This window comes from Ochlerotatus camptorhynchus, unplaced genomic scaffold, assembly GCF_037179485.1.
Source record: "Ochlerotatus camptorhynchus isolate MF236.1 unplaced genomic scaffold, CSIRO-AGI_Acam_v1.1 ptg000094l, whole genome shotgun sequence".
NCBI lineage: Eukaryota > Metazoa > Arthropoda > Insecta > Diptera > Culicidae > Ochlerotatus > Ochlerotatus camptorhynchus.
The window spans coordinates 5,709,853-5,727,115 of NW_027040584.1; the positions used below are offsets into that span (position 1 = coordinate 5,709,853).

A 17,263-nucleotide genomic window follows, 5' to 3' on the forward strand; every position below is an offset into this window, starting at 1 on the left:
AAAGTCTGGAACGCGCAAAAATTGGTTAACTTCAAATTGGTGTATTTCTGTTAAAAATGCATAAACAAAACCTCAAATGCTACATTTGGAAGTTGTGTGTATATACAATGGTTGCTATGATGAGTTTTCACCGTTTGCTTTCAATTTTTCAAAATGACGTCCAAGCAAGAGGAGCAGCGTGTCAAAATTTTGCTCGCGCAGCAAGAGAATCCGACGTTCTCACACGCCAAGTTCACAAAATTGCTGGATGTGGCCAAATCGACCGTGACAAACGTTTTAAAAGTGTTCGGGAGCGTCTTTCGACCGCCAGGAAGCGTGGAAATGGCGGCAATCGTAATCCGGACGAAGCAGCGACGACGAAGAAGGCGGCGGTTAAATATAAGCGGAATCCTAACCTCTCCATCTGGGACGTCGCTGGCAAGCTCAATGTCTCCCACACTACTGTGCAGCAGGCCAAGAAACGAGCTGGGTTGTCGACGTTTAAGAAGGTGTAGGTGGCGAACCGAGATTACAAACAAAACACGTCGTCAAAGCAGCGGTCCCGAAAGCTGCATACGAATCTGCTCACAAAGTTCGATTGTGTCGTCATGGACGAAGAAACTTATTTGAAGGCGGATTTCAAGCAGCTTCCGGGATAGGAGTTTTATACCGCATCAGGAAAAGAGAAGGTGGCTGAAATTTTCAAAACCATCAAACTATTGAAGTTCCCGAAAAATATCTCGTCTGGCAGGCCATATGCACGTGTGGTCTAAAAAGCGACATTTTCATTACTAAGGTAACCATCAATCAAGAGATCTACGTCCAGGAGTGCCTGGAAAAGCGGCTGCTACCTTTCCTAAAGCAACCTTTACCTTTCCTAAAGCAACATAATAGACCTGTGCTGTTCTGGCCGGACTGGGCGAGCTGTCACTATGGAAAAAGGCAATCGAGTGGTACGATACGAACAACGTGGTTGTGGTACACAAAGACCACAACCCTCCCAACAGCCCAGAGCTCCGCCCTATTGAACGGTATTGGGACTTGGTCAAACGGAATCTAAAAAAAAAACTAATAATTCCATGGAAAACGAGCAGTAGTTTAAATCTAACTGGCGTTCGGCGGTGAATAAGGTCGATGAGACCACTGTGCAAAATTTAATGGAAAGGGTTAACCGGAAGGCACGGCAGCTCGGATTTGGCAGAACAAAAGAATAAACGAACATTTTTTCCTTTAAATATATGAATTGAACTACCAAAACAAAAATAAGAAGATTTTTGTGATATGAATTTTGACTGAAAGAAACGATTTTTGTGTCGACCAATTTTTGCTTGCCAATGCACATCAAAAACCGACTACATACATCCGAACATTTGTTTATCTTAAATCGACGGAAGACATTCCGCGCAACTACTATAAACCGGACTAGTTCATGTTGAACTTCATCAAGCTTCTTCTACAATTTGGATTTATGCATCAACACATGTCAAGCAGCCTTCAGGTTCAATTGGCTAAACTTGGTGAGTTGTATATTCCATTTTGTATATTTTTATCTTTTCAAACCAGTCACGTTGGGAGATCACCTTTTTGTGGTGGTGGTATAAGATCTACCACCGAACCCTAGTTGTGACAACTTCCATCTAGGGAATCAGGATTTTCCAGTTATCAAAGGATCACATTTTAGTTCTTGTTACTTTTTATGCCTTGATAACAGTGACAAGACTCAGGTAGTGATCACCGCCGTTATGCATTTCTATATTGTATATTTCAAATCAAAAATATTGTTTATGTTCATAGATTTCACATAATTCTTTTTCCTTTTTCGTTCTCCTTTTCCTTTCCCTCTTTTCTTTTCAGAAAGCGAGTAATGGTGCTATAGCTATAAGCCATAAAAGGCTAGGACACGAGTTGGTGCTCATGCCGCAACCGTCAGAAGAAAATGGAGCATCACTTAACCTTTCTAGCTTTGATGCTTCCAACGACCAATCAATCATATAATTACTAAAATCGGAACGTACGGTACGAGATGTCCACGTTTCATCCATTTATTGGATTCTGAAGTATCGTGTTTAAATCTTCGATTTAAACAGGCCCGATGTTTTCTGAATCATCTTGCCCCTTAAATGCTGCACAGTAGGCCTGGCCGTTTTGTTATGAGTGACGCATCTTTTTGAAGCTGTGCATCTTTTTCTGAAAATAACTATTTTTAACAATTTTGTCTCACATGTCGTTTCGATTGGAATGACGTTTTCGTGTTATGATTTGTTGACAAATTTAGAATACACCAAATTCAAAATGGCCGATTTTTTGTAAATCTGTATCGACCAAATGATCTATAAAGATCGAACTGAACATTGACGAAAGTAAAAGCCATGCTAGTCTGAACATCCTAAAATAACATTCCAAATCATACCAAAAATTGTCCCACGGAATCCCATCCGTTCGCTATTCCGCTCATCCTAATGGCCAATTCGAGAAACGCTTGCTCCCTGAGATCATGCTGCAAAGAGATCGATCCCGAATCCTACTACTGAAAGCGATTTGGAAACTGCGGCTTAACAAAGTGTGTTTCAAGATGAATTTGTGAAAGCGTGGCCGCCGATGATTCTACTTCATGTTTGCAATGCAATGTGTACTGTCTCTGTTTGAGGTCGTGCCCGAACGATGCTGTGAGTAGTTGGTAATCATTAGCCTATTTTGTCTGGATGTTACACAAATAGTATTCGACTGCAATATATGGTTTTCGCGTCTTCTAAACATTAGATAACAAGACAGGAAACTGGAGTGCATTTCTTGTTTCGTATGTGGGTACTCTGTGAGCTCCTCCCATCATTTTCAAAGAGCAGGATCGAAAGTAATGCTGTGAACAGGTGTTTTTTTTTTCTTCGAGTATATGTGATGTGTTTTGTGTGTGTGTGTGTGTGTGTGTATATATATAGATAGAGTAATAACATCCTAAATCTACCCTGTCGTGATGTGGTTTATGTGATAACATTCTGCCTATCGTAGAGATTAGAGATATCAAATCATCGAGAATCGAGAGTAAGAGATTAACCCCCGCGTGGATACAAGCGCGCAAAGATGAAAACCATTCAAAGGGGGGTTAGGGGGGGATCCCATTCGGCTCCGGATTATACACTGAGCCAAACGAACTCGGGTAATTAGATGCTAAAGAAAGCTCTTACAACTGGGGTAGTATTTGTGTACGTACTGCGTCCGCAAGGGTTTAGGATTCGTCCGGTTTGGATCCATCCGGATTGCCCCAGAAGCGGTCGAACCGGTCCCGGGCCTTATCCAGCACTTCGGACGCCACGTTCCGAGATCCGACCGGTGAGTTGATGTCCGTCTCGAAAGCCGGATCATCCAGACAGCGCAGCGTTGATCCCGGTACGGGTTTATCGAACCGAACTGGCTCCGGGTTGCTTTGTGCTGGGGCAGGAGCAGAACTGGCCTCAACCACCGCCTCAGTAGTGATTGGTTGCGGGACTGCCGTGGTGGTTGCTGCAACAGATTCAACTGGAACGACTACCGATATCGGCTGGTTTACGGATGAAGCGATCGACGATTTGGATTTCAGCAAATCTTCATCTTCGTCTTCGGACTCCTTGATCGAATCGGGTTCCAATTTGGTATCTACGGGATAAAGAACAAGGTTAGCGGCAATGCCTGAGAAGGATGGCGAAGGATACGTACTGGGCAACTTCGATTGCTCTGAAAGCTCTGGCGGTGCTGATTGTGGTGCTGGTGGTGGATGATCCACTGGAGTAGAAGCCTTGATTTCGCTATGTGGTCGGATCATAGGATCACCTTCGAAACACAAAAATATCATAAGCATTATCATCTGTACTCTCTGTACTAGATAGGATCCTCGTGGAAACACCATGCCTTCATTCATTTCATCACTAACATGCAATTTTACAAGTTCTTTATTATTTTTTTTTTTCAAAGAATATACTACTCACGTTCGAGATTAATAATCTCCCTCACCATGCCAATCGAAATAAAAAACGGAAGAAAATGAAATGAATGTCCGATGCTCACCTGCGAGGCACTCACCTTCTCGTACGTTCTGGGTGACGGTGAAGGTTTTACCCGTGTCCAGGGGAACGGTCCAGTTGACCGGATCCGGCGAACGCATAATGATCTGCTCGGGTGATTTGACTCGGGTCGGCTCCGGCGGCGATTTGATGATCTGCTCGGTGATTTCCGGTGGCGGCAGTGGGCTGGCACTGGACACCGACACGCCACCGTCCTTTTCGGCGTCGTCCTCGTCTGCATGAAATGAGTAGAGCCAAACAGAAGTATCACTCAATCAGTGCTGGCGGGGCTGGGCTGCTGGCGGGTGTGTAATACTAATCAATCTACAACGTGGACACAGCCGGGAAATCAAGATCAAGATCAAGACAGAAGAAATACAGAGCAACCCAAAAACAGGAATGGAAACCAAACCGGAAAAGAGACGATAGGTCACTTTTTTTTTGTACGGAAAGAAGAATAGAAGAAAGTGAGACAAAACAAAGAAGGATGGATGAAGATGACGATCGTGATGTCGTGCAAATGTGGCTTAGAAAGATTCGATCTGTAGAAAGGAATAATATCACTGTGAAAAAAATATTTCAAATCACCCACAACATTTGTACACGTCTGTTCAGATGTATTCATTTAACATCAGACATGTTACTTTAACGTGTGTTAATGTATGGTAGATAGTAAAAACCTGGAGGAGGCCAAGAAGTTGCAAAACCAACTGGATAAGATGACAAGTAGCGGTGGTTTTCGGCTCAGTGGGAATACAACAGTGCAGAGGTATTGCACGGTATCTCCGACGATAATCTAGCGATTTATCCAGTGGACGGCATCAATCTCGATCCAGATCCATCAATAAAGGCTTTAAGTTTAAGTTGACTGCTCGGAAAAGATATCTTCCGCTTCTAGTTTGATGTTCCCCCTGTTGATAGCTATGAAATTCTTTCCAAATTCAAGGTTTTGTCGATCATCGCTACGATGTTCGATCCGCTAGGATTTATCCGTGCTACAACGACAGCTGCAAAGGTGTTCGTTAATGCAGCTTTTATGGACGTTGGAGGATGAAAACTCCATATTCAGCTACCTTAACTAAATTTGAATAGATCGTTGCGTGATCATTCCCAACCCAGCGAAGGTGGAGATCCATTGTTTTCTTTTCGGATATGTCGAAGAAGGCATTTGGCGCATGCCTCATCATGCGAAGTCAAGATCAGAACGGGAACATCAAGGTTAGGCTTCTATCGTGGAAATCCAAGGTCGCTACTCTTAAAACTCAATCCATACTTAGCTCAACTCTTCGGAAAGGTACGTCAATATTCAAGGCTGCACAACATTTCCATCCAGGCACCTCCGTTTACGTAAAGTTGCTATATTTATAGTCTGACGGATATAATTTCGATCTATCAAAAAGCGGAACCAATTGTAACAAGGTTACAAGTATTCAAAAAAATAAGTCCTAGAATACAGTCCTACACAACCCCATTAAAATTACTATTTTCACACGAGCGAATCGCGTTCCTAGTCTCTGGACTCGAACCGGTCAGAAACGTCAGGCGAGGAATGTCGAATGACGACGGGTAGGTAGAGTTTATGCCACCGGAAAAACTCTCCCAAGTGTGTATAATGGGACACGAATTCTGACCTGACAAACTTCGGTTCGATACGGGGTCGTAAAAGTACACGGCTGTCCAAATGAATGCTATCTGATCTCAACTGCGTTACCGATCACACGGTCAAAGATAGTTTATCTAGTGAAGGCAAGAATTAAAAGAAGTAGGAGTACCTAGTCGATGTAGAAAGGTCTAGGGGTTAAAAAAAAGCCGTTTGCTGAATTAGTGATTTTTTCCGGGTTTGTAGAATAAAAGTGCGAGTAAATTTTGCTTTACTAAGCCAGTTCAGTTTACAGCTAGGGAAGCCATAGTGTAAAGTGTGAGGACGCTTCGCTTGCACAGGCAAGTGCCAGCCATTTCGAAAGGTAAATCCGTCAGCTATGAAAATTATAAAATCTATCACGGTGATATGTTTGAAGGAACAATCCCTTCAAACAAGGGTGCACCCCTCGGGTCTTGGATCCAGAACGACCGAGCGAAGGACGGATCCCTTCATTGAGGTCGACTCGCAGGGACGTCACCGTACACGTGTTGGACTGATTGGAGTCGGAACAAACGGTTCAATCCTAACCTCACACACGCCATCTGCAGATCAGCCACGTGCATTACCTCTGGGAAGCTTTGCGCGAACGTCGAAAGCACGACGGCTTGGTGAATCCCAACCTCACCATAACCTCAACGTAGTGGCGAGTAGCGAACGTTGCACGTGGAGTGGTGTAATACGCTAGCAGAGCCACAAACCTCTTACACGACAAAACAACGGACACCAGCGAACGAACATTTGCCACCCACGCACTCGGCCCACGTATCGCCGAGGCTGAACCACGGACACGTGTCCCGACATCCAGCGCTACAGAAGTCAGGTTAGCACAGATAAAACCCTATTCGATGTACCCCCTACTAGCCCTAGTTTTATGAATAAACACCTGAAATGCACCTCGCAGTGAAGAGATTCGAAAGTGATCGAACACGTGAAAGAGTGACGGAAGCGTTTAATTGGTTAAATTCGCGTGAACGTTGTTAATTATTCCCGTAGGTAAGCAGAGGCAAACCTTCAAAGGAAACCCCTCTTACTGATTTGAATGAGTCTTTCCCCTGTTGGTTAAGTTTTGATTTTCAGAATTCGCAACCGCTTTGCTCGCCTTTTGTTGTTACGATTGAACTCGCCCTGAGGTCTCAGAGCCGGGACGGGTCTGTTTGAGTCCCTCGCTTCTTCACGGTAGATTATCGTATCTACCTGGCGCTTAAGTGAAGATTGTAAGCATTCCTAGTTCCAAAACACTTGACCCGTTACACAATTCAATATATTGTAGACCAGCAATTGAAAAGGTACTATCAACTTTTATAAACAAAAAGTTGATTATTCGTTCCTCACTAATCGAACGCAAATAACCAACATCATCGGATAGGGGAAACTATCCCCAACCCAAAGACGGTTGTAGTTTGCATGGGCGAGCCTTGAGTCACGACACAAGGGGTTTCAAAGTTTTGATCGCAATAGCTGATGTGCTCTTTTCTGTTGTTGGTCGTGATTTGCTCAATTGTTTCCGCTATTTGACAGTTTGATTGGTTCCCGAGATTCTATCCGCCAGACTATGAATATATCGACTGCAGCTTTCCCCAGAAGAACACGTTACCCACTGAGTTGCACCCACCGCTTTGTCTCGGTGGGTTTTCAACCAAGCGCTTTGATTTTCTGCGAGTGGCTAGTTCTTTATTGACCCTACTCACATGCAAAAAATCAGACCGACTGGTTGAAACCCCGCCGAAAAAAAGCGGTGGGTGCAACTAAGTGGGTAACACGTCCTTCGGGGGATAGCTGTATACGTCTACGTGGTCAGTATGTGTCGCAAACAGCGGTGCGAAAATCCAGGTGATCACGGAAGGCTGTGACTGGAGACATGTGGCAGGTGCTGACAGTCCGGTAGACTTGATTCCGAAAAAAATAGGACCGAAGGATCAGAGTTGATAATAGAAGAGTTACGCAGGGTGAGGCTTGCAACACTGATGTCGATCAATGGGCATTTTTTTGACAACCTTTGTTTGTGTTTACACCTCGGATGACTTCACCTGGGTTGTGAAAGTTTCCTCTAGATTCAATAACAATACTTCCCACGCAACAGAGTCAGTTTGTCTACTATGCTCGATAGGTAGACGGTTTGACAGCTCGATAGGTAGATTTTGGTTTCAGTATGCGTAACTCTTCCATTATCAACTCTGCGAAGGATATTGTTAGGAGAAAAGCATCGATGCCAACACTTACTTGTCCATCCCTAGTTAGCAATACGTTCGGGAGAAAATCTCTCCGTAGGACCAACCCTACTCCCTATGTACACATTGTCGATCGTGTTGTATATGTAGGTACCTACACGGTAAGAAAAAAGTACCCAAAATTGAGTTCCTTTCACTCATCACGTGGCTTCCGTGGGGCTAGGTAAAATTAAGTTAAAGAAGAAAACTCAATTTTGAGTAATCCTGATCGTTGACCAATTTGACAAAAAAATAATAAAACGGAGCAGACTGGAACCAAACCATGGACGTTGAGATTACGGGGCCCGTGTGTTGACCAGTCGTCTATCAACGCTTGTAAAACTGAAAAGGTTAAAGGCGCATAAGAGCAACATCAATGAAAAAAAAAAAAAAAAAAAAAAAAAACTTATATTTGAGTTCATTTATTATTACTCAACAGTTGAGTAAATTTTAACCAACGCCGCTTTTCTGATCCACTCAACGGCGGACCTCAAATGATAGAACCCAACGTTGAGTTTTTTTAAACTTAATTTTGAGTATTTTTTTCTTGCCGTGTAGGTAGAATGCTATGTGCTTTATCTATAGGTGAGGCAGTGCCTCTTACGAATGTATTAGTAAGCGGGGTAAACTTCATGGGTGGTAGTGTGGTCCCGTGTACCTGAAGCTTCAGGCACCCGAGACAATAAAGCTGCGACGTCACAATCACGATTTTTGTTCGGAGAGTTGGTTCTTGTGTCGTCACCACTTTTCATCTCCGAAAATGTTTCGTAGTATTGCTCTCAAGCACAAACAAACACTATCATGTGCCACTCCTGTATGTATATCTCATTGGGTAGAATGTAGAATTAGCCAGGGGGACTCTATCCCTGTCAACCATACATAGATGCACCATGGTTTTGAAACTTTTGGGCAAACTGACAGCGGTAAAACGGACGGAGGTATGACAGAACTTAACAGCTTACTCTTTTACACTTGATTCGCATTGTTAAATGCTAGAAATAGTAGGCTGATGCAGTAATTCTAACCCCTATATTCACCACATTGATGTGAGCTACGACGAAATTCTTGATTGTTGCCCCCGTGAACAATAGAGTAAAGTATTTATCTGTTGAAATAAACCGTCACGGAAGACACTTCGCCTCTTTTCGTCCCGTTTGTAATAAAGCTAGTGTTCACGTTAAATAAAGTGTTTCATGTTCTGTAAAACGTATGTTTAGTTAGTGTCCGAAATTTTTGACCGCGACGGACGCGAACATTTTGGTCCTATTGGTCCTTCGTGTAAATCGGACACTTTTTGTGCAATGTGAGGATCATTAAAAATACTCACTGCGGACTGCTGCTTGTAAGTGCAGCAGTTAGAGGCTGTTCATAAACTCCCCCCCCTCTCCCGCGTAGACAATCGCCCATACAATTTTTTGAAAATTTGTATGAAACATAGACATTTGTCATCCTACGTAGTCTAGAGTCTACGTAGTTTATGAACAACCCCATAAGAAAACTGACTATCAGGCCGTGAAAGCCAACGGCAATGCCAATTGCAGGTAGTGGCTCGGAAAATGTGGGATTAGTTTTCTCGAGGGTGCCCATATTTGTGCTGATAGTCTGGCGCAAGGCCATTGGCACAGTGTATTGCCAATTCAGAGAAAAATTAGTCAGATTATCAGCATGCTGTGGCTGTCAGTTGTGCCGAATTATTTTCTCTGAAACGGTCTCGGAAGTCTGCTGGATTTTTCAGCTTGTTTGTCCTCCCGGGTTGCTCCCCTTTCGCTGCAGTTTTGTCGTCTGAGAAGTCATTTGTCTCAAGGTCGCGATTTGCGGAACGTCGAGATTGAATTATATCTGATTAATTACGTCGCCGTAGTTAATCGCAGTGCAACGGTTCCTACAATGGCAGACTTACAATCACTGGGCAACCGTGAACGTAGGATACTCAACACTCTGGACGGTGTTTTACGATTTGTGACGAGTTATGAGCCCACCAGAGACGGATGTCAAGTTAGTGTACGGCTGCAAATGCTGGAGGCAGCTTGCAAAGAGTTCTACCGTATTCGAGAACAAACGGAGTTGCTGATGACGACGAATCTGATCCTAAGAAAGTTGATGATAAGCGCGTGGAAGACAATCGGCTTGCTTTAAGGAGCTTCGAGGATCGCTACTGCATCGTGAAGGCCTGCTTGCTGGCGAAACAAAACCTGTTGCGATCTACCTCGACGTCTGCTGGAAACGGACAACCAAACGGCCAATCCGAATCGTCGTTTTCGAAGGTGAAGCTGCCTGTGTAGGTGTGCTGTTCAGTGTAAATATCAAAGACTGGGTGACGTTCCGTGACAGTTTCCGAAACCTGATTCACGACAACAAGCAGCTAACGGACATGGACAGGTACATGAGGTCGGCATTATCGGGAAAGGCCTTACTGGAGAGCGATTCCGTAGAGCTATTTTCAGCGAACTACAGTGTAGCACGGAAGGCTCTTGTGACCCGCTACGAAAACAAGAAACTGATCGTGAAGGCTTATTTGGACTCACTTTTTGCAGCGGAAGGTTTGAGACAAGAGAACGACGATGGCTTGAGCAATCTAATCAGCACATTCGAGAAGAATCTGCAAATGCTTCAGAAGGTCGCTGAGGATACAGCTGCGTGAAGTACCATTCTAGCGTACATGGTTCAGATTCAGCCGCTGTACGGCACTGGGAAACTCATCACAATTCGAAGGATGTGCCAGCGTACAAGAACCTGATGACATTCCTGCGAAACCATTGTTCCGTGCTGCAATCCATTGCTGCAACGAAACCATCGTCACCTCACCAAATCCACTTCGACTAACGATTATCGAAACCATACCGCCGTGATGGCGTACGGCAAGTGCCCATTCTTCAATGGTCGATGGCATTCTACATTTGTGTGTGACAAATTTCAACGACTGCAAGTTTCAGAACGTGAGAAAGTTGTCTTCAGAACGATATTGTGTCGGAGTTGGCCTAAATCCTGGTCACGTGGCTCAAAACTGCGAAAAGGGTGTCTAAAAGCACTGCCAACAGCGGCACCACTCCCTACTACCAACCGGTGGAAACTAACGATTTAAAATTGGCTCATTACTTGACTAGCCTATTGGATCCAAGCAAATCGATTAACGGACCCCATTCTAGTCGACACTTTGTTTGTTTTGATTCGCTATGAAAGTTTGATAGATAAAATAAGAGGTTCGTGGATTTTCCTGTGTTTCGATGGGTACATCGATTAGCTTGGGACCGAAGATAGTACCAGAACTGAGGCAAAAATTTGAGTACGTTTCTTTGGGACCTTCTGGTCTCAGAGTTGCCTCTATGCTACTACATTGTGCGCCAGATACATCCTACGTTTCACAATCGCTGTCAAATCTTCCGACACAAATTCAACAACAGCCACAATCCATACCATCCGACCACTACTCGCTAGATGCGCATCTCAATAGAATAAACCTCGTGGACTGTCGGTGTGGAAACTGTTACGATGACATCGATCACGCACTTTGGCAGTGTACGGATAATCACACCGAACAATGAATTATCGGCTTCGTAAAGCTAACGCGATTGAGCATTACAAATAAACGAACTTGATAAAAAAAAACAGACCCACAATAGAGGATAGAGTCATCTACGAGTAAGTCAGTCCGAGGTTGCAAAACATTTCATCGTTCGCCCAAGAGATGAAGTTCCATGTCCTCTCTTGTTTGACCTCCACACTGCCAACCTCAACCTGCAAGCTCAGTGGGTGGAACCGCCCAGAATCGTCACTTCTAGCCGATCTTCGCTTCTACGAACCCGGTCCTGTAGACATCATCATTGCAGCTGAATTCTACATGACCTTGCTCAAGAGTGAGCGACACACCCAAGTAACCAACAAGCCCGTTAATCTCCCTTTTTGCTATATAAGGCTGCTATACGACTGATATAAAGTTCGGAAACCCTATATTTACCTTATATCGCAAAAAGGGCGATTATCGCGTAGTTAGCGGGCTTGGTAGGTACTTGGGTAAAGCAACCGTCAAATCAAAAAGAAGTCTAAATTCTCCAAAAAGTTGTCTGTCTGGCAAGCAATTTGCAGTTGTGGGCTAAAAAACGAAACTTTTGTTACTTCTGGGACCATGAACCAGCAAATTTGCCAGGAGGAGTGCCTACGGAAGAGACTACTGCCTTTTTTGGAGCAGCATATTCTGGCCACTCAAATTCCACCAAACAGTGGTACAGCGAAAATGGCGTCACAGTGGCTCCCAAGGAGATGAATCCGGCCAATAGTCCGGAGCTAAGGCCAATTGAAGAATACTGGTCAATTGTAAAGAAAAAGGGTGGAACTGCAATTGAGCTGAAGGATTTCAAGCGGGAATGGAATTTAGGAGCGAAACAAGTGGGAACAGGGCTTGTGCAAAAGAGGATAGGACTTGTATGAAGAATATATAGTCTGAACAAGGCAGGCATTAAAAGCTGGATACTATCGCCACAACTGTTCCTCATCGCAATCGACAAGATCACGGACTGTGGGCTACTTTGGAAGCCTATTACTATGTGGCATCTCAACGACTTCGATTAGGCTGATGATGATTAGCAACGACGCACTGATATGCAAAATAAGCTCAACTACCTACATCGAGGCAAATAATCTTATGAAATTCATAAGGCTCGACTTATGAACGATACATATGAATTTCATAAGCGTGACTTATGAATGATTTTCGTCTAACATGAGGTAGCTCTTATACGCCTTTAACCATTTAATTTTGCCAAGCGTTGAAAGACGATTTGTCAAAACACGGGCCCCGTAATCTCAACGTCCATGATTCGATTCTAGTCTGCTCCATTTTATTGTGTTTTTGCTAACATTATTTTACATAAGGCAAATCAATAAAACTCATACCGATTTCTTGTGGCTAAAATTCATAAATGGTTCTGATGGATGATGATTCTTCCTCAGTGTAGTCGAACGCTCCTTAGCGACGGGTCTCGCCAACAACGTCAACACACTTGAAGTGCAAAATGAACGCCCGTGACGTTTAATCGGCGCACACTAATGCACCATTTCAATTGAAGGAGTGCGAGCCAGAGGTAAACAGATTAGTGGGACAATAAACCATCCATTCATCTCTGTGCAATAGATAAAGGTTGACTACAAGTAAATTGGTACGTCCCTTGCGCGCTGCTAGCATGCCTCTAGTGTTGGGAATCGAAAATCTTTGACAGTGGTTTGTTTACACTTCTAAGGAGAACAATTGGTGCAAGTATGATCAAAGCAGTCGATTGTGTTCAGAAATAATGTCAAATGGAACTCGAAAGAAGAAAAACTATTGTGCATAAACACCTGGAAAATCCGGTTTGGTCCGGTTCCAAGCTTGCTAAAGGGCTGAAGATGCCGAAAACAACAGTTTGTCGAGTGCTCAAAACCTTCAAGGAAGAAACCCTGAGTGTGGAAAGGAATCAGCGGACCTACGAAAACCAGGGATCGTCAGCTGCGCAGCAAGGTGTTGAGGTGCGTTAAAGCCAACCCCGGTCTTTCGATCCGAGATGTGGCCAGAAGGTACAACGCCAACTTTCAAACGGTGCGGAACATCCTTGCCAGGGCAGGATACAAGTCGTACAAAGCCAGTAAACATCCAAACCAGATTTTGTGGCCAAAAAGCGTTGTACAACCGTGCTTTGACGAATCAAAAGGGCTGCACTTTGATCCATAATGAATGTACTTTTTAAACTTATTTAATCACGAATAACAAGTCCTTTTTTGCGTACCAATTTACTTTTAGTCAGCCTAGTTTTATCAAATCACATGAACCGTGTATTTTGGCGTTTACGGTAGTAGAACAAGCAGTGGAGAAAGTGGAAATTTAATTTGACAGCCAGATAGCGTCAGACGGTGGGACCCAATGACATTTATATAAGGTCTGGCTGGTGTTGAAAGCAAAAATATTTTAAACATTGCTAAGCACTCAAGAGACGACGTTACTCTACCACAACATTCCATACTGCAAACAGTGAGATTGACAGCACTGCCAACAGCTGTTTCGTGTAAAAAGATAAACATTGCAATGGAATACGAAAACCACTAAACCTTTAAGCCTGTTGGATCGGACCTTATATAAAGGACATTGAGTGGGACCAAGAGCAACATAAGCGGCAAATTAATCTGACTCAAGTTAAGGCTGGGTTTAGACTAGGCAAGTCATTTGATCAACTCAGTTGAAAGCAATTGGCTGGAAAAGTTGAGCCTGGTTCAACTTTTTTCGATTCAAGTGAGTTGATCAAGTCAGTTGAATGGCATGGTTTACACGTTCAATGCGCGTTCAAGTCAGTTGAGTTCAACTGACTTGATCAATTGACTTGCCATGTCTAAACCCAGCTTTACTAAAATTTGTAAAGGGAGTGCAGTTTCGAACCCCTTCGGATACGGTTGTGTTTTAAGTTTGCTCTCTGTTTTGTGCGTGCGTTCGCTTTCATAGTTTTCGGCTGCATTTGCCAGATTAGCGCTGGCACTCTGCCTCCCAGACGGTTATACTATAGTCGTTAGATTCATAGTCTGGCGGATAGAATCTCGGGAACCAATTGAGTTGTCAAATAGCGGAACCAATCGAGCAAATACGACCAACAACAGCACATCAGCTATTGCGAACAAAACTTCGGAAACCCTTGTGTCGTGACTCAAGGCTCGCCTACGAAAATTAACACCATCTTTGGGTTGGCAAAAGTTTCCCCTATCCAATGATGCCAATGAATTGGTTCCGCTTTATGATAGATTGAAATTCTATCCGCCAGACTATGAATATAGCGACTCTAGGTTATACGTGTGTGATTGGTGGTTTTCTCACTTTCCGGGAAGTTTTAGAATCGAGAAAAACGTGATTCATTATGTTTGCAAGCATCATGCGTTGTTTGACTTTTTCTCCCGGACCAGAAATTCGAGGCATTTTTTTTCCTTGATTTGTTTTCCGTCGATCTTGTTTTCCGTGCTTAGCACCAATGCTACCGACGCCAAGGTGGCAGCTCCCACACCTGGAACCTACCTATCGATCCATCAACTCATGAACCGGGGACCAACGGCTTTACTTCCCTTGATCAAAGATGTTATGCCTCAGAACATCCCGGCGGTGCCGACTGGGATTGAACCCAGGCCTGCTGAGGTGAGAGGTAATCACGCTTACCACTACACCACTGGAACCGCTGAAATTCATGGCATTGCAAGTGATAATTTTAAATTTCAGTTTATTTACGCGCTGTAAGTTACAACAAATTAAGTGTTTTCGACCGAAATTGATACCGAAAGTGTACAAAAAGTGCTTCTGAACGTGTTTCGCAGTTGGGTGTAATGAAATTCATGCATTTCCGGTTGATTTTCAGTGGAAATTCCGAATCACAAAATTGCTCACCGAGTTCTTTTTTTTTGCCGTTCAACGACGACAGGTTTGCTTTTGCGAGAGTGACGTTTATTGGATCGGTTTCTTTGCACGTGTGTTTGTTGTAACCAGTGGTGTGTAAGTGTGCTTGTGATTTTCATTGCCTCCCGGGAGGCCAGTTCACCGTGTTCGAATGTCACGCTTTCGGCGTGTAGTTCTATCGGGAGTCTCGTCACCGTGTGCGAGTTTGAAAACGGTCCGGTTGGCAAATCAGCCGAGGAAAGTGCTGATAATGTGTCCGTTGTGAGTTTTGTTGGTGATTTGGTGGCCGACGTTGCCATGAATCAGCGAGTTTACGGCTTGCGAAAGTGCTCGTTTGCTGGTCTCTCGCCAGTGTTGGAGATTGTGAACAATCTGAAGGATGCCTCGCTGGATACGCCCAAGACTGGAAGGCTGGTAGCTGGTTGCCGTGAACGGTTCCTTGAGAAAGCACTAGACGCAAACCTCCTCCCAGTTGACCATGGCAATGCGAGAAAATTTGTTTTCGTTGAAGGAAGTATTACAAGAATAGTAATTGCTATTAGACATTTTTGCAAACAGTGACATATAGCAGACATGAAGCTCAAGTGGAGGTGCCGGGCAAAGCTGTTATATCCTAGACAAATGGTAAGTTACAAATTCGCTGTTGTCGACGTCGTAGGCGTTGTCATATTCGCCGTCGTAGTCGCTGTCGCTATCGCCGTGTCGTAGTCACCGTAGGCAGTACCGTTAGGATATTTAAAATTAACCATCAACCGCTGAAACTATATGAATTATCGCGTATTTCTGTTGTTGATGACATAAACAGTGATATTCGAAATCGTAATTTTATTTATCGGCTTTCAGTCTTTTAGCGAGTAAAACGATGTTTTTCCTCTACTCCCAACGTTTCAATGGTATATTCCATCTTTTTCAAGGGATCTACAAAGAATTGTTACATAGCTGAAGATGTTTCAAAATTTACAATTTTGGTGACTTACAGAAAATAACGTTTTTGGTCAGGTGATCTGTGATTAACAGTGATTATCGTCACTTGATCGAAATCTTGCATCAATTTATCTATAATTAATCGTCAATTAGTTGTCGGAGTCTAAATACACATTCTACAGTCATAATTACTATCAAACAGGACAAACGAAAAAAAAACGGAAAAGCATTCGGTCACTACTTTCTTTGCGCTAGTCACTTTGGTTTTAAAGCGTCATTTTGTATCGTTCTAGTCAAGTGGGTAACATTTGTGGGTCTAATTGTCTGTTGGGTGTAAGTTGGTTGGTATTTGTCAATCTATTTATTTGGTTTGTTTTCGTTTTCCTTAGTGTGTGTCATATCCCTGCGTAAGTTGTACTCAAACTGTCACAATCGCTTCGCTTGTTTACCGCTTTGTCTGTGTTGATGATGTGGCAAACCTCCAGCACGGGAAGCGCTGATCGTCGTCGGTGGCTGTCCAGAATCTCTGTCCTTTCATTTAAATAGCTTGTTTAACCAGGGCTCAAAAAATCGTCACGTCGGTCATAGCATGTTATGGTTGCCTGAACAATGCGTAAAGAGCAAATCGAAACATTGAACGTTGCGTGAAAGTGGAACTTAATGAAGGCCTAAGTACTTTTTCGTAGATTTTAGTTTTCGGATTTGTAATATCGTCGGTTGCAGTAGCTTGCTTACTGAGCAGAAAAACGCGGTCCCAGGTCCTTTCATATTAAAAATGTATGGAAAGATAGCTTGTTAATCATGTATTTTGTAAAACTTGTCGTTGTCGTCGGTGTCGGGTTTGAATAGTTATAACAACATGAGTAACGGTATAATGTGGTACATGAGGGGCTAGGTGGCCTTTGAGCAACCGTTTTTGCTTACTGAGCAAAACATCATAAGTCTAATCTCAAGCCCATCCACATTCAAGATTGAAATAATCCAACACCTTCCGGGCCTTCACAGGGTCAGCTGTCTTCGATTTTCTTCCACTTCCAGCCCGCCGCTCGGTCGTCTGGGACTCCTTAAACGATTTTACCAC

General features: G+C 43.6%; 1 protein-coding gene across 11 annotated transcripts in view; it reads right to left on the reverse strand.

The window, feature by feature from the left end:
* Nucleotides 1-1,916: 1,916 nt before the first annotated feature.
* LOC135698743 (uncharacterized) overlaps nucleotides 1,917-17,263 on the reverse strand; it is a 161,364-nt gene continuing 146,017 nt past the window's right edge. For 8 of the 11 annotated variants that reach the window (XM_065218854.1, XM_065218853.1, XM_065218857.1 and 5 more), the window contains 3 exons: nucleotides 4,018-4,248; nucleotides 3,670-3,783; nucleotides 1,917-3,609 (listed from right to left, as the gene is read on the reverse strand). In XM_065218854.1, the coding sequence (XP_065074926.1) occupies nucleotides 3,203-3,609; nucleotides 3,670-3,783; nucleotides 4,018-4,248 (752 nt within the window). In that variant the 3' untranslated portion in view covers nucleotides 1,917-3,202. The remainder of the gene's footprint in view (nucleotides 3,610-3,669; nucleotides 3,784-4,017; nucleotides 4,249-17,263) is intronic. The other 3 variants (XM_065218852.1, XM_065218851.1, XM_065218860.1) reach the window with 1 other exon arrangement.